General features: G+C 35.7%; 1 protein-coding gene across 3 annotated transcripts in view; it reads left to right on the forward strand.

Moving 5' to 3' along the window:
- The window catches only part of LOC131946389 (mitochondrial enolase superfamily member 1), a 67,848-nt gene that overhangs the window by 35,812 nt on the left and 9,479 nt on the right, over positions 1-22,557 (forward strand). For all 3 annotated transcript variants that reach the window (XM_059307126.1, XM_059307125.1, XM_059307127.1), the window contains 10 exons: positions 5,392-5,432; positions 6,756-6,787; positions 7,544-7,582; positions 8,183-8,265; positions 9,521-9,555; positions 10,856-10,943; positions 12,499-12,633; positions 14,057-14,228; positions 18,251-18,350; positions 21,923-22,004. In XM_059307126.1, the coding sequence (XP_059163109.1) occupies positions 5,392-5,432; positions 6,756-6,787; positions 7,544-7,582; positions 8,183-8,265; positions 9,521-9,555; positions 10,856-10,943; positions 12,499-12,633; positions 14,057-14,228; positions 18,251-18,350; positions 21,923-22,004 (807 nt within the window). The remainder of the gene's footprint in view (positions 1-5,391; positions 5,433-6,755; positions 6,788-7,543; positions 7,583-8,182; positions 8,266-9,520; positions 9,556-10,855; positions 10,944-12,498; positions 12,634-14,056; positions 14,229-18,250; positions 18,351-21,922; positions 22,005-22,557) is intronic.

Consider the following 22,557-nt stretch of genomic DNA (forward strand, 5'->3'; position numbering starts at 1 on the left):
GTGGTTGGTGTTATATAAGTGTGGTTGGTGTTATAGGTGTGTGGTTGGTGTTATTGGTGTGTGGTTGGTGTTATAGGTGTGGTTAGTGTTATATAAGTGTGGTTGGTGTTATAGGTGTGTGGTTGGTGTTATAGGTGTGTGGTTGGTGTTATATAAGTGTGGTTGGTGTTATAGGTGTGTGGTTGGTGTTATAGGTGTGTGGTTGGTGTTATATAAGTGTGGTTGGCATTATAGGTGTGTGGTTGGTGTTATAGGTGTGTGGTTGGTGTTATATAAGTATGGTTGGTGTTATATAAGTGTGGTTGGTGTTAAAAGTGTGTGGTTGGTGTTATATAAGTATGGTTGGTGTTATAGGTGTGTGGTTGGTGTTATAGGTGTGTGGTTGGTGTTATATAAGTGTGGTTGGTGTTATAGGTGTGTGGTTGGTGTTATAGGTGTGTGGTTGGTGTTATAGGTGTGTGGTTGGTGTTATATAAGTATGGTTGGTGTTATAGGTGTGTGGTTGGTGTTATAGGTGTGTGGTTGGTGTTATATAAGTGTGGTTGGTGTTATATAAGTATGGTTGGTGTTATAGGTGTGTGGTTGGTGTTATATAAGTGTGGTTGGTGTTATATAAGTGTGGTTGGTGTTATATAAGTGTGGTTGGTGTTATAGGTGTGTGGTTGGTGTTATATAAGTGTGGTTGGTGTTATAGGTGTGTGGTTGGTGTTATAGGTGTGTGGTTGGTGTTATATAAGTGTGGTTGGTGTTATATAAGTGTGGTTGGTGTTATAGGTGTGTGGTTGGTGTTTTATAAGTGTGGTTGGTGTTATAGGTGTGTGTTTGGTGTTATATAAGTGTGGTTAGTGTTATTGGTGTGTGGTTGGTGTTATATAAGTGTGGTTGGTGTTATATAAGTGTGGTTGGTGTTATAGGTGTGTGGTTGGTGTTATATAAGTGTGGTTGGTGTTATAGGTGTGGTTGGCGTTATAGGTGTGTGGTTGGTGTTATATAAGTGTGGTTGGTGTTATATAAGTGTGGTTGGTGTTATATAAGTGTGTTTGGTGTTATAGGTGTGTGGTTGGTGTTATATAAGTATGGTTGGTGTTATATAAGTGTGGTTGGTGTTATAGGTGTGTGGTTGGTGTTATATAAGTGTGGTTGGTGTTATAGGTGTGTGGTTGGTGTTATATAAGTGTGGTTGGTGTTATCGGTGTGTGGTTGGTGTTATATAAGTGTGGTTGGTGTTATATAAGTGTGGTTGGTGTTATATAAGTGTGGTTGGTGTTATAGGTGTGTGGTTGGTGTTATTGGTGTGTGGTTGGTGTTATAGGTGTGGTTAGTGTTATATAAGTGTGGTTGGTGTTATATAAGTGTGGTTGGTGTTATAGGTGTGTGGTTGGTGTTATAGGTGTGGTTGGTGTTAAAAGTGTGGTTGGTGTTATATAAGTGTGGTTGGTGTTATACGTGTGTGGTTGGTGTTATAGGTGTGTGGTTGGTGTTATAGGTGTGTGGTTGGTGTTATAGGTGTGTGGTTGGTGTTATAGGTGTGTGGTTGGTGTTATAGGTGTGGTTAGTGTTATATAAGTGTGGTTGGTGTTATATAAGTGTGGTTGGTGTTTTTATAAGTGTGGTTGGTGTTATAGGTGTGTGGTTGGTGTTATAGGTGTGTGGTTGGTGTTATAGGTGTGTGGTTGGTGTTATATAAGTGTGGTTGGTGTTATATAAGTGTGGTTGGTGTTATAGGTGTGTGGTTGGTGTTATAGGTGTGGTTAGTGTTATATAAGTGTGGTTGGTGTTATAGGTGTGTGGTTGGTGTTATAGGTGTGTGGTTGGTGTTATATAAGTGTGGTTGGTGTTATATAAGTATGGTTGGTGTTATAGGTGTGTGGTTGGTGTTATATAAGTGTGGTTGGTGTTATATAAGTGTGGTTGGTGTTATATAAGTGTGGTTGGTGTTATAGGTGTGTGGTTGGTGTTATATAAGTGTGGTTGGTGTTATAGGTGTGTGGTTGGTGTTATAGGTGTGTGGTTGGTGTTATATAAGTGTGGTTGGTGTTATATAAGTGTGGTTGGTGTTATAGGTGTGTGGTTGGTGTTTTATAAGTGTGGTTGGTGTTATAGGTGTGTGTTTGGTGTTATATAAGTGTGGTTAGTGTTATTGGTGTGTGGTTGGTGTTATATAAGTGTGGTTGGTGTTATATAAGTGTGGTTGGTGTTATAGGTGTGTGGTTGGTGTTATATAAGTGTGGTTGGTGTTATAGGTGTGGTTGGCGTTATAGGTGTGTGGTTGGTGTTATAGGTGTGTGGTTGGTGTTATATTAGTGTGGTTGGTGTTATATAAGTGTGGTTGGTGTTATATAAGTGTGGTTGGTGTTATAGGTGTGTGGTTGGTGTTATTGGTGTGTGGTTGGTGTTATATAAGTGTGGTTGGTGTTATAGGTGTGTGGTTGGTGTTATAGGTGTGTGGTTGGTGTTATAGGTGTGGTTAGTGTTATATAAGTGTGGTTGGTGTTTTTATAAGTGTGGTTGGTGTTATAGGTGTGTGGTTGGTGTTATAGGTGTGTGGTTGGTGTTATAGGTGTGTGGTTGGTGTTATATAAGTGTGGTTGGTGTTATATAAGTGTGGTTGGTGTTATAGGTGTGTGGTTGGTGTTATTGGTGTGTGGTTGGTGTTATAGGTGTGGTTAGTGTTATATAAGTGTGGTTGGTGTTATAGGTGTGTGGTTGGTGTTATAGGTGTGTGGTTGGTGTTATATAAGTGTGGTTGGTGTTATAGGTGTGTGGTTGGTGTTATAGGTGTGTGGTTGGTGTTATATAAGTGTGGTTGGCATTATAGGTGTGTGGTTGGTGTTATAGGTGTGTGGTTGGTGTTATATAAGTATGGTTGGTGTTATATAAGTGTGGTTGGTGTTAAAAGTGTGTGGTTGGTGTTATATAAGTATGGTTGGTGTTATAGGTGTGTGGTTGGTGTTATAGGTGTGTGGTTGGTGTTATATAAGTGTGGTTGGTGTTATAGGTGTGTGGTTGGTGTTATAGGTGTGTGGTTGGTGTTATAGGTGTGTGGTTGGTGTTATATAAGTATGGTTGGTGTTATAGGTGTGTGGTTGGTGTTATAGGTGTGTGGTTGGTGTTATATAAGTGTGGTTGGTGTTATATAAGTATGGTTGGTGTTATAGGTGTGTGGTTGGTGTTATATAAGTGTGGTTGGTGTTATATAAGTGTGGTTGGTGTTATATAAGTGTGGTTGGTGTTATAGGTGTGTGGTTGGTGTTATATAAGTGTGGTTGGTGTTATAGGTGTGTGGTTGGTGTTATAGGTGTGTGGTTGGTGTTATATAAGTGTGGTTGGTGTTATATAAGTGTGGTTGGTGTTATAGGTGTGTGGTTGGTGTTTTATAAGTGTGGTTGGTGTTATAGGTGTGTGTTTGGTGTTATATAAGTGTGGTTAGTGTTATTGGTGTGTGGTTGGTGTTATATAAGTGTGGTTGGTGTTATATAAGTGTGGTTGGTGTTATAGGTGTGTGGTTGGTGTTATATAAGTGTGGTTGGTGTTATAGGTGTGGTTGGCGTTATAGGTGTGTGGTTGGTGTTATATAAGTGTGGTTGGTGTTATATAAGTGTGGTTGGTGTTATATAAGTGTGTTTGGTGTTATAGGTGTGTGGTTGGTGTTATATAAGTATGGTTGGTGTTATATAAGTGTGGTTGGTGTTATAGGTGTGTGGTTGGTGTTATATAAGTGTGGTTGGTGTTATAGGTGTGTGGTTGGTGTTATATAAGTGTGGTTGGTGTTATCGGTGTGTGGTTGGTGTTATATAAGTGTGGTTGGTGTTATATAAGTGTGGTTGGTGTTATATAAGTGTGGTTGGTGTTATAGGTGTGTGGTTGGTGTTATTGGTGTGTGGTTGGTGTTATAGGTGTGGTTAGTGTTATATAAGTGTGGTTGGTGTTATATAAGTGTGGTTGGTGTTATAGGTGTGTGGTTGGTGTTATAGGTGTGTGGTTGGTGTTAAAAGTGTGGTTGGTGTTATATAAGTGTGGTTGGTGTTATACGTGTGTGGTTGGTGTTATAGGTGTGTGGTTGGTGTTATAGGTGTGTGGTTGGTGTTATAGGTGTGTGGTTGGTGTTATAGGTGTGTGGTTGGTGTTATAGGTGTGGTTAGTGTTATATAAGTGTGGTTGGTGTTATATAAGTGTGGTTGGTGTTATAGGTGTGTGGTTGGTGTTATAGGTGTGTGGTTGGTGTTATAGGTGTGTGGTTGGTGTTATAGGTGAGGTTAGTGTTATATAAGTGTGGTTGGTGTTATATAAGTGTGGTTGGTGTTATAGGTGTGTGGTTGGTGTTATAGGTGTGTGGTTGGTGTTATAGGTGTGGTTAGTGTTATATAAGTGTGGTTGGTGTTATATAAGTGTGGTTGGTGTTATAGGTGTGTGGTTGGTGTTATAGGTGTGTGGTTGGTGTTATATAAGTGTGGTTGGTGTTATATAAGTGTGGTTGGTGTTATAGGTGTGTGGTTGGTGTTATAGGTGTGTGGTTGGTGTTATATAAGTGTGGTTGGTGTTATATAAGTGCGGTTGGTGTTATATAAGTGTGGTTGGTGTTATAGGTGTGTGGTTGGTGTTTTATAAGTGTGGTTGGTGTTATAGGTGTGTTGTTTGGTGTTATATAAGTGTGGTTAGTGTTATTGGTGTGTGGTTGGTGTTATATAAGTGTGGTTGGTGTTATATAAGTGTGGTTGGTGTTATAGGTGTGTGGTTGGTGTTTTATAAGTGTGGTTGGTGTTATAGGTGTGTGTTTGGTGTTATATAAGTGTGGTTAGTGTTATTGGTGTGTGGTTGGTGTTATATAAGTGTGGTTGGTGTTATATAAGTGTGGTTGGTGTTATAGGTGTGTGGTTGGTGTTATATAAGTGTGGTTGGTGTTATAGGTGTGGTTGGCGTTATAGGTGTGTGGTTGGTGTTATATAAGTGTGGTTGGTGTTATATAAGTGTGGTTGGTGTTATATAAGTGTGGTTGGTGTTATAGGTGTGTGGTTGGTGTTATATAAGTATGGTTGGTGTTATATAAGTGTGGTTGGTGTTATAGGTGTGTGGTTGGTGTTATATAAGTGTGGTTGGTGTTATATAAGTGTGGTTGGTGTTATATAAGTGTGGTTGGTGTTATATAAGTGTGGTTGGTGTTATATAAGTGTGGTTGGTGTTATAGGTGTGTGGTTGGTGTTATATAAGTGTGGTTGGTGTTATATGTGTGGTTGGTGTTATAGGTGTGTGGTTAGTGTAAGAGAAAAAAAAGATGATTGAGAACTACAAAAACGGTTAGATAGAGGTGGCTGAGGTTGTTTTATCATCAACAAACCATCTTTAGATCTAATCTTTTACAGTTTGTTATTCAACAATTTTTAAATTTCTTAGGAACCAGAGCAACTTGTCTCAACAATTGACTTCAGATACATGTAAGTAGACCAACTTGTCTAAACAATTGACTTCAGATACATGTAAGTAGAGCAACTTGTCTCAACAATTGACTTTGATTGTTCCCAGAAAAATACTTTGGGGAAATTTGGAAATTTGCGCACATAGAAAAATGAGCTAATAAAAAATTGCATTTATTAAAAACACCACAGAGATAGCTTAGCAATAAGGATTGTGTTTCAGTTGGTATGTGACTGTATTATTACATAGACATACATATTTCTTTCCCATGTTTGTAGATTTGAATAGAAAAAAAAACTAACTTTCTGAAATTATTATCTCATTACTTCCTTGCACATTTTTAGCGCATTTTTCTGGTCAGATACATGTAGCTTGAAATACTTTCCCTAAAGTGTCTTTTTAAAGGCAGGTTAACCCCCCCCCCCCCCCCCCCCCCCCCAATACATATTTAAGTCAGAAATATTGATTTTTCAAAATCTATTGTTTCTGAAACTACATTCGATCCTGAACATTTTTGTATACTTGTTTTGCCTAATTACATGTTGCTAGTATTTGTTATACTTTTTAAATTAATTAGAGTAATTACATAATTACATAATTCACCTATATTACGTGACATTAGGCAACATAAAAATTAAAAACGAACTTAAATAGATCTTATTGCTGAGTAAGAGGCTCCAGATGCAATTTATTTAACTGGGAGGTTTTAAAAAGGGTTTTTTTTTTTTGTAAAGTTTTCGCTTTTTCTCCTTTTTTCCAAATTTAGTATATTTTTCACCATTTTTCTCAAAATGTTACTTTTTACCCAAATTGTACCTGTTAAATCACTATACCTCAAAAACTACTTGAGATATTTAGCTGAAATTTGCACACATGTTCACTAAACACTGCTAGTAAAGTTGAACTACAGAATTTCTATATCTTTGAAACTTCACATTTTATAAAATAAAAACCTAAGTCTACTCCCTACTTTTTTTGACAATTTTTAGGTCTCACATTTAAAAAATGTGGCTAAAATCCATTTTTTATTATTTTCTAATTGTTTTTGTTCATCCTTTTTGTATTTTTACATATTTCACTATTTTAAAGATTTGTGTTATTCTGACAAACAGAAGCTTTGCTATTGTGATTGCAATGAGAGCTAATTTGAGCAATTTTACCCTAAAAATAACACTTTTTAGAAAATATTTTCATAAAAACATACTTTTAAGGGATTTTTTTTGCATTTTTTTGCATTTTCTACGTTAATTACAACTTCCTTATCACTGAAAAAAGTCTGCCCTTAAGCCTATAGAGGAAAGGTTTTCTAATGTTTTCTGATTTCTGTTTTTCTCTGATAAAAGAATGGATGCCTTAACTCCAGTAGAAGCCATTGGTGAGTCACATTTTTATTTTTTTTATAAAGTCACCAGAATTTCAAACTTTTTCAAGCTTTTGCTTATGTATTTGATTGTGTATTTAGATTTGTGTAAGCACATGTTTGATTGTGTATTTAGATTTGTGTAAGCACATGTTTGATTGTGTATTGAGATTTGTGTAAGCACTTTAACAAAGCACATGTTTGATTGTGTATTGAGATTTGTGTAAGCACTTTAACAAAGCACATGTTTGATTGTGTATTTAGATTTGTGTAAGCATGTTTGGTTGTGTATTTAGATTTGTGTAAGCACTTTAACAAAGCACATGTTTGATTGTGTATTTAGATTTGTGTATGCACATTTGGTTGTGTATTTAGATTTGTGTAAGCACTTTAACAAAGCACATGTTTGGTTGTGTATTTAGATTTGTGTAAGCACTTGTTTGGTTGTGTATTTAGATTTGTGTAAGCACTTTAACAAAGCACATGTTTGGTTGTGTATTTAGATTTGTGTAAGCACTTGTTTGGTTGTGTATTTAGATTTGTGTAAGCACTTTAACAAAGCACATGTTTGATTGTGTATTTAGATTTGTGTAAGCACATGTTTGATTGTGTATTGAGATTTGTGTAAGCACTTTAACAAAGCACATGTTTGATTGAGTATTTAGATTTGTGTAAGCACATGTTTGGTTGTGTATTTAGATTTATGTAAGCACATGTTTGGTTGTGTATTTAGATTTGAGTAAGCACTTTAACAATGTTTTTTTCCTCTAGGTCTGCTCACACAGATGCTGCCTGGTAAAGTCAAGCGAGGTTTGTCCTTCAACACTAAATACCTACATTCTTATATGGCTGGCATTTTTACCTACATTCTTATATAGCTGGCATTTTTACCTACATTCTTATATGGCTGGCATTTTTACCTACATTCTTATATGGCTGTCATTTTTACCTACATTCTTATATGGCTGTCATTTTTACCTACATTCTTATATGGCTGTCATTTTTACCTACATTCTTATGTCTCATTAACAGTCAATTGTTGTGTAAAGGGTTTTGTAAAGGCTTTTGTAAAGGGTTTTGTAAAGGCTTTTGTAAAGGGTTTTGTAAAGGGTTTTGTAAAGGCTTTTGTAAAGGCTTTTGTAAAGGCTTTTGTAAAGGGTTTTGTAAAGGGTTTTGTAAAGGCTTTTGTAAAGGGTTTTGTAAAGGCTTTTGTAAAGGGTTTTGTAAAGGCTTTTGTAAAGGGTTTTGTAAAGGGTTTTATCACAGAAGCCCTCAGGCTTAGATAATCAAATTTCTATTTGTTGTCAAGTGAATAGTATCAAGTGAATAGTATCAAGTGAATAGTATCAAGTGAATAGTATCAAGTGAATGTTGTGCAATGACTATTATTGAGCTTAAAAAATGTTTCAGAGCAAGAGATGAAAGAGTCTGGTTATCCTGCTTACACAACCTCATGTGCCTGGCTGGGCTACAGTGATGAGAAAATTCAAAGAGTCAGTTGAACTTATTGATTGAGACCTAATGAATATATATATATATATATATATATATATATATATATATATATATATATATATATATATATATATTCTATATAATAGTTTTGCTGTCTGTGTATCTATCTGTGTATCTATGTATCTGACAAGAACGCTCTAGAGAAAACACAAGCAACTTAAAAACTTTCACAGTAAGACGGAAACAAAATATGATATCACATTTAGCATGTAGTAAAAAATAATCTCAAGCCGGAGAGTGCACACAGTAATATGACGTCATTGATTCTCGAGTAAACATTGAATAAAAAGGCAATTTTGTCTAATCTAAATGGTTTGCGTGAAGAGTTTCTTTCATACAATTCTTCGGGTAGGGGAGGGGCAAAGCCCCACCCCCGCGTAAGAGCGTCTGGGCCCCCCCCCCTCCCCAACTCAAAAGAAATTTCTTCATCGATACTTTTTTAATAAAATTACCGCCTAATTCATGTGTCTAATCTAAAAAGTGGTTTGCACGCAGAGTTTCTTTCATTCAATTCTTCGGGTAGTGGCTAAGCGCGACACCAGTGTTTCTTTCAGACTTTTTCCTCCCCAGAGGGAGGAACTTTATCTAATCTAAAAAGTGTTTAGCGTGCACAGTTTTTTTTTATGCATCTCTTACGGTAGGGGCGAAGCCCCGCCCAGGTTCTTCCTTTAGTTTGTATGATCTACAAATGTGACCAATGTTTCTTTCAGACTTTTTCCTCCCCGGAGAGGGGTGGGGGTACTTGAAATTTTCGGGGGCGGGGGTAGAATTTTCAGGGATTGGGCGGACACTGGAAAAATTATATAATTATATTTCGTTGAATGGGACGGTAGTGTGTGGGGGGGGGGGGGGGGTTGGTTTTAGTTTAGAGAAAAGAGACAGCACTATCAACCTAGCGTCCGTTGTATCCTTCCTCAACAAGCCATTTTTCTCGTATATATAGATATAGATATAGATATAGATATAGATATATAGAGATAGATAGATAGATAGATAGGTAGGTAGGTAGGTAGGTAGATAGATAGATAGATAGATAGATAGATAGATAGATCAGATAGATAGATCAGATAGAAAGATAGATAGATAGATCAGATAGATCAAATAGATCAGATAGATAGATATGAACAATACCTTTTTCTGCCCTCACTATTCCCCCTCGTCTAAAACCCTGGATATGCCCTATTTAATATCATACAGCTCTAGCTTTCGATGAATATTTTTTAAAAATTTCAGTTGTGTCAAGAAGCACAAGGTCAAGGTTTTACAAGGTCAGAAATTGTTTTCATTCAAATACTTTTTAGTTTCAGTACATAGGTGTCTAAGGCTTGATAAAGGTCCAGGGTTTCTTAAAGACCCATCAAACTTTTCATTTTTGTTTTTGTCCTCAGTATATAAGGCCCAAGTCTCATATATATATATATATATATATATATATATATATATATATATATATATATATATATATATATATATATACATATATATATATATATATATACATACATATATATATATACATATATATATATACATATATACATATATACATATATACATATATACATATATACATATATACATACATATATACATATATATATATATATATATATATTTAGATATATATGTATATATATACATATATATATATATATATATATATATATATATATATATATATCTAATTATATGGTACCTGGAGATAAGAATTCAATTTGTTCGTTAACATTGCTTGTATTTCAAACAATTTTTTTCCCGTTGAAATCTGTTCCAGCCCTCAAAAAAAAAAAAAAAAAATGCCACACCAGTTGTTTTTTTTCCATGTTTTTAATAAGAAAAGTTTTTATGATAAAATATTAGCTCAAATTTTAGCTTGCTCAACAGCTGTTATCTAAAAAATCTAGTGTCACGGCACTCGTATTTATAAACAGGTCGCTGGGTCCCAGTTATCATGAAATAGTAAAATGTGCATGTGCTAAGTTACACAATGGTGGATCACATTTGTTTCACAGTAAAATGTGCATGTGCTAAGTTATACAATGGTGGATCACATTTGTTTCACAGTAAAACGTGCATGTGCTAAGTTATACAATGGTGGATCACATTTGTTTCACAGTCTGCGTGTATTAAACACCAAAAAACCTTTTCATATTTAGAATTGATACATTTATTTGGTTAATTAATATAATAATAAACATAGAATATAACTTGAATTAAACAACTTTTAATGAACAGATTTAAGATGAATTAAACAACTTTTAATGAACAGATTTAAGATGAATTAAACAACTTTTAATGAACAGATTTAAGATGAATTAAACAAATTTAATGAACAGATTTAAGATGAATTAAACAACTTTTAATGAACAGATTTAAGATGAATTAAACAAATTTAATGAACAGATTTAAGATGAATTAAACAAATTTAATGAACAGATTTAAGATGAATTAAACAAATTTAATGAACAGATTTAAGATGAATTAAACAAATTTAATGAACAGATTTAAGATGAATTAAACAACTTTTAATGAACAGATATGATGAATGAAACAACTTTTAATGAACAGATTTAAGATGAAAGTTGGCTCTGACCTACAAGATGACAAACGCCGAGCCAAGATTTTACGCCAGTCTATGGAGCCGTCTCATTTATTGGTTGGTCTCAAAGTTTCTTTCTTCAACTGCAACCACAGCTATAGTGATAGCCCAATACTTGCCACAGCTATAGCCCAATACTTGCCACAGCTATAGCCCAATACTTGCCACAGCTATAGTGATAGCCCAATGCTTGCCACAGCTATAGTGATAGCCCAATGCTTGCCACAGCTATAGTGATAGCCAAATGCTTGCACAGCTATAGCCCAATACTTGCCACAGCTATAGTGATAGCCCAATGCTTGCCACAGCTATAGTGATAGCCTAATACTTGCCACAGCTATGGCCCAATACTTGCCACAGCTATAGTGATAGCCCAATGCTTGCCACAGCTATAGCCCAATACTTGCCACAGCTATAGCCCAATACTTGCCACAGCTATAGCCCAATACTTGCCACAGCTATAGTGATAGCCCAATGCTTGCCACAACTATAGTGATAGCCCAATGCTTGCCACAGCTATAGCCCAAAGCTTGCCACAGCTATAGCCCAATACTTGCCACAGCTATAGTGATAGCCCAATGCTTGCCACAACTATAGTGATAGCCCAATACTTGCCACAGCTATAGCCCAAAGCTTGCCACAGCTATGGCCCAATACTTGCCACAGCTATAGTGATAGCCCAATACTTGCCACAGCTATAGCCCAATACTTGCCACAGCTATAGCCCAATACTTGCCACAGCTATAACCCAATACTTGCCACAGCTATAGCCCAATACTTGCCACAGCTATAGCCCAATACTTGCCACAGCTATAATGATAGCCCAATACTTGCCACAGCTATAGCCCAATACTTGCCACAGCTATAGCCCAATACTTGCCATAGCTATAGCCCAATACTTGCCACAGCTATAGTGATAGCCAAATACTTGCCACAGCTATAGTGATAGCCCAATACTTGCCACAGCTATAGCCCAATACTTGCCACAGCTATAGCCCAATACTTGCCATAGCTATAGCCCAATACTTGCCACAGCTATAACCCAATACTTGCCACAGCTATAGTGATAGCCAAATACTTGCCACAGCTATAGTGATAGCCCAATGCTTGCCACATATACAATATAAATCTACCAACCTGCAAATAGAATATACAGTAAACCTACAAACCTGCAGATAGAATAAACAGTAAACCTACAAACCTACAAATAGAATATACAGTAAACTCACCAACCTATAGATAGAATATACAGTAAATACCAACCTACAAATACAATATGCAGTAAGCCTTTTTTACCACATTTTTAAAAATGTCACTACCATCCACCACCATCCACTACCATCTGCTACCATCTACTACCATCCACTGTCATCTACTACCATCTACTACCATCCACCACCATCCACTACCATCCACCACCATCCACTACCATCCACCACCATCCACCACCATCTACTACCATCCACAATCATCTAATACCATCCACCACCATCCACTACCATCCACCACCATCCACTACCATCCACCACCATCCACCACCATCTACTACCATCCACAATCATCTAATACCATCCACCACCATCCACCACCATCCACTACCATCTCTAACCAGATGGTTGATGCCAACCAAAAGTGGGAGGTGCAGGAGGCCATTGATTGGATGCGTGAACTGGTCCACTTTAACATCACCTGGATAGAAGAACCCACGTCCCCAGATGATATTTTAGGACACAGAGAAATAGCACAAGTTGGTGACATTTCTTTTCATTCATATCACCTGTCAGTGTATCTTGTCTTTTTCTCTTGTCAGTTTATCTTGTCAGTTTAGTAGTATCATTCATATCACCTAATGGTGTGCATAATGGACACCAGCGAGAAAAGTCTCAAAGGTATTTGAGAGGTCCATAAATTAATTTAAAAATCATGCACGGCATAGTTACAATTAATATGGTTATAAAATCCTGCCTGTCTGGTTTTTTCTTTACTAAAGATTGGATGTATTTGATGTTTTTAATATTTTCGGTAACTAAATAAAAATTTGGTTTTCACATGTAATGGCGACATAAACAATGGCATCCTGCTATTGGATAGGCCGCCATAAATTTTATTGTACACATTTTAGAAAACTAGGTCATGGGGTTTTAAATTTGCATTGTTATTTAAAAACTTGATCTGCAAAGTTTTGTAAACAAATAGTTATCGATCACTAAGTTACTGTACAGCCAATCAATATTTGTCTTATGAAAGTGAAACATCCGGTTATAACTTAGGCTTGATGAAAATAAATAGAAATGTAGCCTTAAACTCAACAAATTATTTTCAAGTTCTCTGGATTTGCAACTTTTATAGCATTTATTCTAAAAATATAAAATTTCTAAATTAATTTTAGGCTTAAGTTTTTTTTTTATTTTTTACGGTCTAAATCTAAAAAGCACGTTTTTATTCCATGTCAACAACATTATGGAAGGAATCTCGTCAACTCGCTGGCGTCCATTAGTTAACAACTGAACCTAATTAGTTAACAACTGAACCTAATTAGTTAACGACTGAACCTAATTAGTTAACAACTGAACCTAATTAGTTAACAACTGAACCGAATTAGTTAACAACTGAACCTAATTAGTTAACAACTGAACCTAATTAGTTAACGACTGAACCTAATTAGTTAACGACTGAACCGAATTAGTTAACGACTGCACCTAATTAGTTAACAACTGAACCTAATCAGTTAACAACTGAACCTAATTAGTTAACTGAACCTAATAAGTTAACTGAACCTAATTAGTTAACTGAACCTAATTAGTTAACAACTGAACCTAATTAGTTAACTGAACCTAATTAGTTAACTGATCCTAATTAGTTAACTGAACCTAATTAATTAACTGATCCTAATTAGTTAACTGAACCTAATTAGTTAACAACTGAATTAAAAGTAGATGAACCAGCCTTTAGCCATCTTTTAGAATACATTAGACCTAGGTCACTGTGACATTAGACCAACCCTAGGTCACTGTGACATTAGACCAACCCTAGGTCACTGTGACATTAGACCATCCCTAGGTCACTGTGACATTAGACCAGACCTAGGTCACTGTGACATTAGACCATCCCTAGGTCACTGTGACATTAGACCATCCCTAGGTCACTGTGTCCTGTATTTCTCCCTGCAGGCGCTCCAGCCCCTGGGTATTGGCGTGGCCACAGGTGAGCAGTGCCAGAACAGGGTCATGTTCAAACAGTTCCTCAAGGCCGGCGCCATGCAGTTCTGTCAGATAGACAGCTGTAGACTTGGGGGAGTCAGTGAAAACCTAGCTGTCATTCTAATGGCTCGAAAATATGGAGGTCAGAGGTTTTTTTTTAATTAGGGCTCATCCCTAAATGACGTCACTTGTCCAGGGGGGGGGGGCTCAGACATAGGTGATGATGTGTGATGTCATTTATCTGAGACCCTTTAATTAACCTGCAAATATTTAGATACCTTGTACGTAACACTAACCCTTTATACATTTTAATTAACCTGCAAATATTTAGATACCTTGTACCTAACACTAACCCTTTATACATTTTAATTTACCTGCAAATATTTAGATACCTTGTACCTAACCCTAACCCTTTATACATTTTAATTAACCTGCAAATATTTAGATACCTTGTACCTAACCCTTTATACATTTTAATTAACTTGCAAATATTTAGATACCTTGTACAATAATTAATTAGCTTGTACAAAAATTAATTAGATAGCTTGTACAAAAATTAATTAGAGAGCTGGTACAAAAATTAATTAGATAGCTTGTACAAAAATTGATTTGGCATTTTTTTATTATAAGCGTTGGTTACAGTCACAATGTATGTGCAAGCAATTTTTTGTAAATTAGCTTGAGCCATTCTATACATTAGCTTTGCTAGTTGCACAGGTAAATAAAATATGACATTACAGGCTCTAAACCTTTTGTGAACAAAAAAATCTAATTTAAATTTAGTCGTTTGCATTGCTGTGTTAACTGTTTAAATAATAACAGAATGCGATTATGATTCCAATTATATATGTCCTCCTTATTAGCAGCGGTTTTATTTCAACTTTTTACTTGTTTAAAATTTAAAATAAAGATGTATCTAAGCTGTCTTAAACATTATAAGCCAAAGGTGAAAATTATTAATTGAACAGTGGTTGATTAAATTCACCATGTATACTATGTGGGATCCAAATCTTATTAATATAAGAAAAATTAGTTAAAAACACAACATTTTACGAGTATGTTCATTCTATTGTAACAAGTTGAATGTGTACACTGATAGTCTTCATTTATTTCATATCCCATTAGTTTATCTTGCTAAAGAATAAAAACATACCCTTGTAAACAAAGGCATATTTTTATTTGCTTGATACCCACTCACACTCAGATAACGATTGTATGAGGAGGGGTGAGGGTTCCTGAGTTAAAAATCTTTGAGTCGGGTGCTAATTGAGTTGCTTTTGTTAAGTTAGTGTTTTTTATTTTTTCGAATACTACATCTAAAATGAAGTTGAAAGTATGTAAAGTATGGTTGATAAGTTAGCTATGTAGTCCTGGGGTACCTCTTGCTTTTCTAAACGTGGTGCAGCATTGAATCTCCCCTTCATTGTCCACAAATTAAGTCACACTTTTTTACACACATTCCCCTCCCAATCCATAGCTTATCCTCATTGTTGCCAGACGTTTTTCCAGACCCTGTAGCCCCAAGCTTTTGTTAAATGTTATGACAACGGGACAGTGTGGTCTAGTATGTAGTACGTCCGCTAACTAAACTGATAGTTCGGTACCCGGCCTGGTGACCGTAGGTCATCCCACGACCAAACTGTCCCTCATGTTCAAAACTAGGTGGCCAGTTCTGGTATTTAAACCTGGAGGCAAAAGTTGGGCAGAAATCCTTGTGTCTTGCATCTGTCTACGTAGCTGTGTAAAATGGTCGATTCTTGATAACATTGTTGTTTGTTTCGCAACCAGCTAATTCAGTTAACCAACGACACCCAAAGATTATCTCTTAACTGACATGCTTCCGATAAGTATAAAACACTCATATATGTTGCACTGTACTGAGCTGTCGCTATGATACCGCTTACCTAGGAATTAGGAATGTTTTTTTTTACTCAGCCAGTTTCTTTAATTTTTACTATTACAATGACATTTGAGTTAAATGATTGAATCTAGCCAGTGGTCTATTTTTATTTAAATAATTTTTAATAGACCTTTTTAAAATTAAATAATTTATTAATATCTTGGTATAGATACTACATGCCGTTGTAAATGCATTAAAAAATACTTATTTGAAAATTTTATAATTGTGTGCCTACGCAGAGTTTATCTCCCATTCGTCTTTTTTCTATACTCTCGACGTGACCAATTTTTGTTTTCAGCGTTAAGTCCTCTTAATACAACCCTGTTTTGTTGTTTTGTCATTTTAATTGCTTAAAAAATTTTGTGCAACTAGCTACATTAGCTTGAGCCATTCTATACATCTGTAAAAATGTTATTTCTATATCCTAGTACACGGGTTCCCAAACTGGGGGTCGCGAAGGGCTTTCTGGGGGGGGGGGGGGGGGGGGGTCACCAACTGTTATACTAAACCTTAGCAATGAGAAACAAAACATAAATATTTAGAAGAATATCTGAAATTCGGCTTTACTAACATCACAGGAAATGGAATAGAGAAGAAACAATCCGTATAGTGCAAAGGTGTTCTCAGTCATGAGTCTATGAAACCTTCAAATCTAAAACGTCATTTTCAGACGAGTCATTCGGAACACAACAAAAAAGATATGGAGGTCTTTTGTTGGTATGAAGCTAGTTGCAAACGTCTGAGACTTGATCGAACAGGAAGTTTTCACCAAGGAAACACAGCATTAGTCCTAGCGTCAAATGACGGCCCGATAGAAAATGCCAAGCAAAAAAAAAAAAAAAGAACACAATAAGAGATATTACTATTCAGCGGCTTTTAGTTAACATTTCTGTATATGTTAAATAACAAATTTTTAATGAAATCAAACTTTCACAATTGTTTGCTTTTCAAGTTGATAAATCAACAGACGTGAGTTTGTGTTCGCAGTTGCTGGTCTTTGTCTATATTCATTCAGATGATAGCATAGAAGAGTTGCTATTTTGTGAAGATAGCATGGAGAAAATAAATACGTTTTTTGAAACTGGATTATTAAAATGGGTTAAAACTGCTGTTCTACGGCTCATGCAGGTTTTATTGAGCCATAGAACTGGTTGGTGACCTACTTACCAGCCCTATTCCCAGTAGAAGAAGTAAATTATATTAAATCTGGAGCCTTCAAAGAACTGTGCAAACGAAATGTTGTGAATTGTGTATTTGAATTGAAATCTGAAATCAAATTGTTCTTGCAAGTGCAAAGGAAACAAGACCTTTTGGTACTTAAAACGACACAGAGTGATTGGAAAATCATACCTAACTAACAGGTATGTTCGTACATCAACTTAATGAATATTATCACTTTCCATAATAATCTCGGAGCAATTCTATCAAAGCTGCTAAATTGGCGAAGAAAATAAATCTGCAGTGTGATAGATCTGATTGTGAGATAATTAAAATTTTGAAAGAAGCTATTTCTGGGCATCTTGAATCTCTTGAAAACAAACTGCAGCGCTATTTCTCTGAGCTGAAAGAAGAAGAATCTGCACTGACACATTACCCATTCTCTTCTTCCCTTGATGTTGCCAGCATTCCCGATGAATTACAAGATGAATTCTTTGATTTGCAGAATGATTCAGCGTAAGATGAAAAACTGCACACGCCATTCATACCCAAACGTAAAATGGATTGACTTTTCAAGAATAGATTTAATTTTCAATACTATGCTCCGATTAAAAACAAAATTAAGAAATAAATTGAATGTTGATAATGACATAGGTTAGCGTTAATAAAAATTTAACAGTGAATGTTTAGTAAATAGCATGCAATTGTACTCATCGTATTAAAACAGTTATCAAGAGTAATTCATATTGAAAGTCTACTAGAAAATCTTATTTTAGTGCTTATTAATTTCCTTACTAATTTCGGCTTTTTAATTCTATGGGGGTCGCGGGTCACTTACTTTTTATAAAAGGGGTCGCCACTCGAAAAAGTTTAGGAACCACTGTCCTAGTACAATATATATGTAACTATCTGTAAAAATGTTATTTCTATAGCTTAGTACAATAGATATGTAACTATCTGTAAAAATGTTATTTCTATATCCTAGTACAATATCTATGTAACTATGTGTAAAAAAAACTTGATCTCTACCCACCTATGTTTAAAAAAACTTGATCTCTACCCACCTATGTTTTAAAAAACTTGATCTCTACCCACCTATCTAACAGTGCCAGTTTGCCCACATGCAGGAGGGGTTGGCCTCTGTGAGTACGTCCAGCACCTGTCTTTGTTTGATTACATTGCAGTTTCTGGTTCACTAGAGAAAAGGTCAGCTCATGTCTTGTATCTATTTTTTATACAAATCAAACTTTGTACAACATGACAGAAAGATTTGTAGTTCAACCTTTCTACAACATGACAGAAAGATTTGTAGTTCAACCTTTCTACAACATGACAGAAAGATTTGTAGTTCAACCTTTCTACAACATGACAGAAAGATTTGTAGTTCAACCTTTCTACAACATGACAGAAAGATTTGTAGTTCAACCTTTCTACAACATGACAGAAAGATTTGTTGTTCAACCTTTCTACAACATGACAGAAAGATTTGTAGTTCAACCTTTGTACAACATGACAGAAAGATTTGTTGTTCAACCTTTCTACAACATGACAGAAAGATTTGTAGTTCAACCTTTGTACAACATGACAAAGATTTGTAGTTCAACCTTTCTACAACATGACAGAAAGATTTGTAGTTCAACCTTTGTACAACATGACAGAAAGATTTGTAATTCAACCTTTCTACAACATGACAAAGATTTGTAGTTCAACCTTTCTACAACATGACAGAAAGATTTGTAGTTCAACCTTTCTACAACATGACAGAAAGATTTGTAGTTCAACCTTTTTACAACATGACAGAAAGATTTGTAGTTCAACCTTTTTACAACATGACAGAAAGATTTGTAGTTCAACCTTTCTACAACATGACAGAAAGATTTGTAGTTCAACCTTTCTACAACATGACAGAGAGATTTGTAGTTCAACCTTTCTACAACATGACAGAAAGATTTGTAGTTCAACCTTTCTACAACATGACAGAAAGATTTGTAGTTCAACCTTTGTACAACATGACAGAAAGATTTGTTGTTCAACCTTTGTACAACATGACAAAGATTTGTAGTTCAACCTTTCTACAACATGACAGAAAGATTTGTAGTTCAACCTTTCTACAACATGACAGAAAGATTTGTAGTTCAACCTTTCTACAACATGACAGAAAGATTTGTAGTTCAACCTTTGTACAACATGACAGAAAGATTTGTAATTCAACCTTTCTACAACATGACAAAGATTTGTAGTTCAACCTTTCTACAACATGACAGAAAGATTTGTAGTTCAACCTTTCTACAACATGACAGAAAGATTTGTAGTTCAACCTTTTTACAACATGACAGAAAGATTTGTAGTTCAACCTTTTTACAACATGACAGAAAGATTTGTAGTTCAACCTTTCTACAACATGACAGAAAGATTTGTAGTTCAACCTTTCTACAACATGACAGAGAGATTTGTAGTTCAACCTTTCTACAACATGACAGAAAGATTTGTAGTTCAACCTTTCTACAACATGACAGAAAGATTTGTAGTTCAACCTTTGTACAACATGACAGAAAGATTTGTTGTTCAACCTTTGTACAACATGACAAAGATTTGTAGTTCAACCTTTCTACAACATGACAGAAAGATTTGTAGTTCAACCTTTCTACAACATGACAGAAAGATTTGTAGTTCAACCTTTCTACAACATGACAGAAAGATTTGTAGTTCAACCTTTCTACAACATGACAGAAAGATTTGTAGTTCAACCTTTCTACAACATCACAGAAAGATTTGTAGTTCAACCTTTCTACAACATGACAAAGATTTGTAGTTCAACCTTTCTACAACATGACAGAAAGATTTGTAGTTCAACCTTTCTACAACATGACAAAGATTTGTTGTTCAACCTTTGTACAACATGACAGAAAGATTTGTAGTTCAACCTTTGTACAACATGACAAAGATTTGTAGTTCAACCTTTCTACAACATGACAGAAAGATTTGTAGTTCAACCTTTCTACAACATGACAGAAAGATTTGTAGTTCAACCTTTGTACAACATCACAGAAAGATTTGTAGTTCAACCTTTCTACAACATGACAGAAAGATATGTAGTTCAACCTTTCTACAACATGACAGAAAGATTTGTAGTTCAACCTTTGCACAACATGACAAAGATTTGTAGTTCAACCTTTCTACAACATCACAGAAAGATTTGTAGTTCAACCTTTCTACAACATGACAGAAAGATTTGTAGTTCAACCTTTCTACAACATGACAGAAAGATTTGTAGTTCAACCTTTCTAAAACATGACAGAAAGATTTGTAGTTCAACCTTTGTACAACATGACAAAAAGATTTGTAGTTCAACCTTTCTACAACATGACAGAAAGATTTGTAGTTCAACCTTTCTACAACATGACAGAAAGATTTGTTGTTCAACCTTTCTACAACATGACAGAAAGATTTGTAGTTCAACCTTTGTACAACATGACAGAAAGATTTGTTGTTCAACCTTTCTGCAACATGACAGAAAGATTTGTAGTTCAACCTTTGTACAACATGACAAAGATTTGTAGTTCAACCTTTCTACAACATGACAGAAAGATTTGTAGTTCAACCTTTGTACAACATGACAGAAAGATTTGTAATTCAACCTTTCTACAACATGACAAAGATTTGTAGTTCAACCTTTCTACAACATGACAGAAAAATTTGTAGTTCAACCTTTCTACAACATGACAGAAAGATTTGTAGTTCAACCTTTCTACAACATGACAGAAAGATTTGTAGTTCAACCTTTCTACAACATGACAGAAAGATTTGTAGTTCAACCTTTTTACAACATGACAGAAAGATTTGTAGTTCAACCTTTCTACAACATGACAGAAAGATTTGTAGTTCAACCTTTCTACAACATGACAGAAAGATTTGTAGTTCAACCTTTCTACAACATGACAGAAAGATTTGTAGTTCAACCTTTATACAACATGACAGAAAGATTTTTAGTTCAACCTTTCTACAACATGACAGAAAGATTTGTAGTTCAACCTTTCTACAACATGACAGAAAGATTTGTAGTTCAACCTTTCTACAACATGACAAAGATTTGTAGTTCAACCTTTCTACAACATGACAGAAAGATTTGTAGTTCAACCTTTCTACAACATGACAGAAAGATTTGTAGTTCAACCTTTCTACAACATGACAAAGATTTGTAGTTCAACCTTTCTACAACATGACAGAAAGATTTGTAGTTCAACCTTTCTACAACATGACAAAGATTGTAGTTCAACCTTTCTACAACATGACAGAAAGATTTGTAGTTCAACCTTTCTACAACATGACAGAAAGATTTGTAGTTCAACCTTTGTACAAATCTATTATCACAATCACAATCATCTATTATCTCAATCATCTATTATCTCAATCACAATCATCTATTATCTCAATAACAATCATCTATTATCTCAATCACAATCATATATTGTCTCAATCACAATCATCTATTATCTCAATCACAATCATCTATTATCTCAATCACAATCATCTATTATCTCAATCACAATCATCTATTATCTCAATCACAATCATCTATTATCTCAATCACAATCATATATAACATTTGGGGCTCAGGTGTGTCAGGGCACAACTGTGTAGATGTATCCAAACAAAACAACCAGATAAGACACAAAGGCCATTAATGTTGTTTTAACACACAGATAAGACACAAAGGCCATTAATGTTGTTTTAACACACAGACAAGACACAAAGGCCATTAATGTTGTTTTTGATAGAATGGTTGAGTACACAGATCACTTACATGAGCATTTTGTCAACCCATGCAAGATTCACAATGGATGCTACATGCCACCTGAGGTAAGGGCTACATGCTGTCTGAGGTAAGGGCTACATGCCACCTGAGGTAAGGGCTACATGCCACCTGAGGTAAGGGCTACATGCCACCTGAGGTAAGGGCTACATGCCACCTGAGGTAAGGGCTACATGCCACCTGGGGTAAGGGCTACATGCCACCTGAGGTAAGGGCTACATGCCACCTGAGGTAAGGGCTACATGCTGTCTGAGGTAAGGGCTACATGCCACCTGAGGTAAGGGCTACATGCCACCTGAGGTAAGGGCTACATGCCACCTGAGGTAAGGGCTACATGCCACCTGGGGTAAGGGCTACATGCTGTCTGAGGTAAGGGCTACATGCCACCTGAGGTAAGGGCTACATGCCACCTGAGGTAAGGGCTACATGCCACCTGAGGTAAGGGCTACATGCCACCTGGGGTAAGGGCTACATGCTGTCTGAGGTAAGGGCTACATGCCACCTGAGGTAAGGGCTACATGTCACCTGAGGTAAGGGCTACATGCCACCTGGGGTAAGGGCTACATGCCACCTGAGGTAAGGGCTACATGCCACCTGAGG

Source organism: Physella acuta, unplaced genomic scaffold (assembly GCF_028476545.2).
Source record: "Physella acuta isolate Inbredline_101_S28 unplaced genomic scaffold, ASM2847654v3 ptg000557l, whole genome shotgun sequence".
Taxonomy (NCBI): Eukaryota; Metazoa; Mollusca; class Gastropoda; family Physidae; genus Physella; species Physella acuta.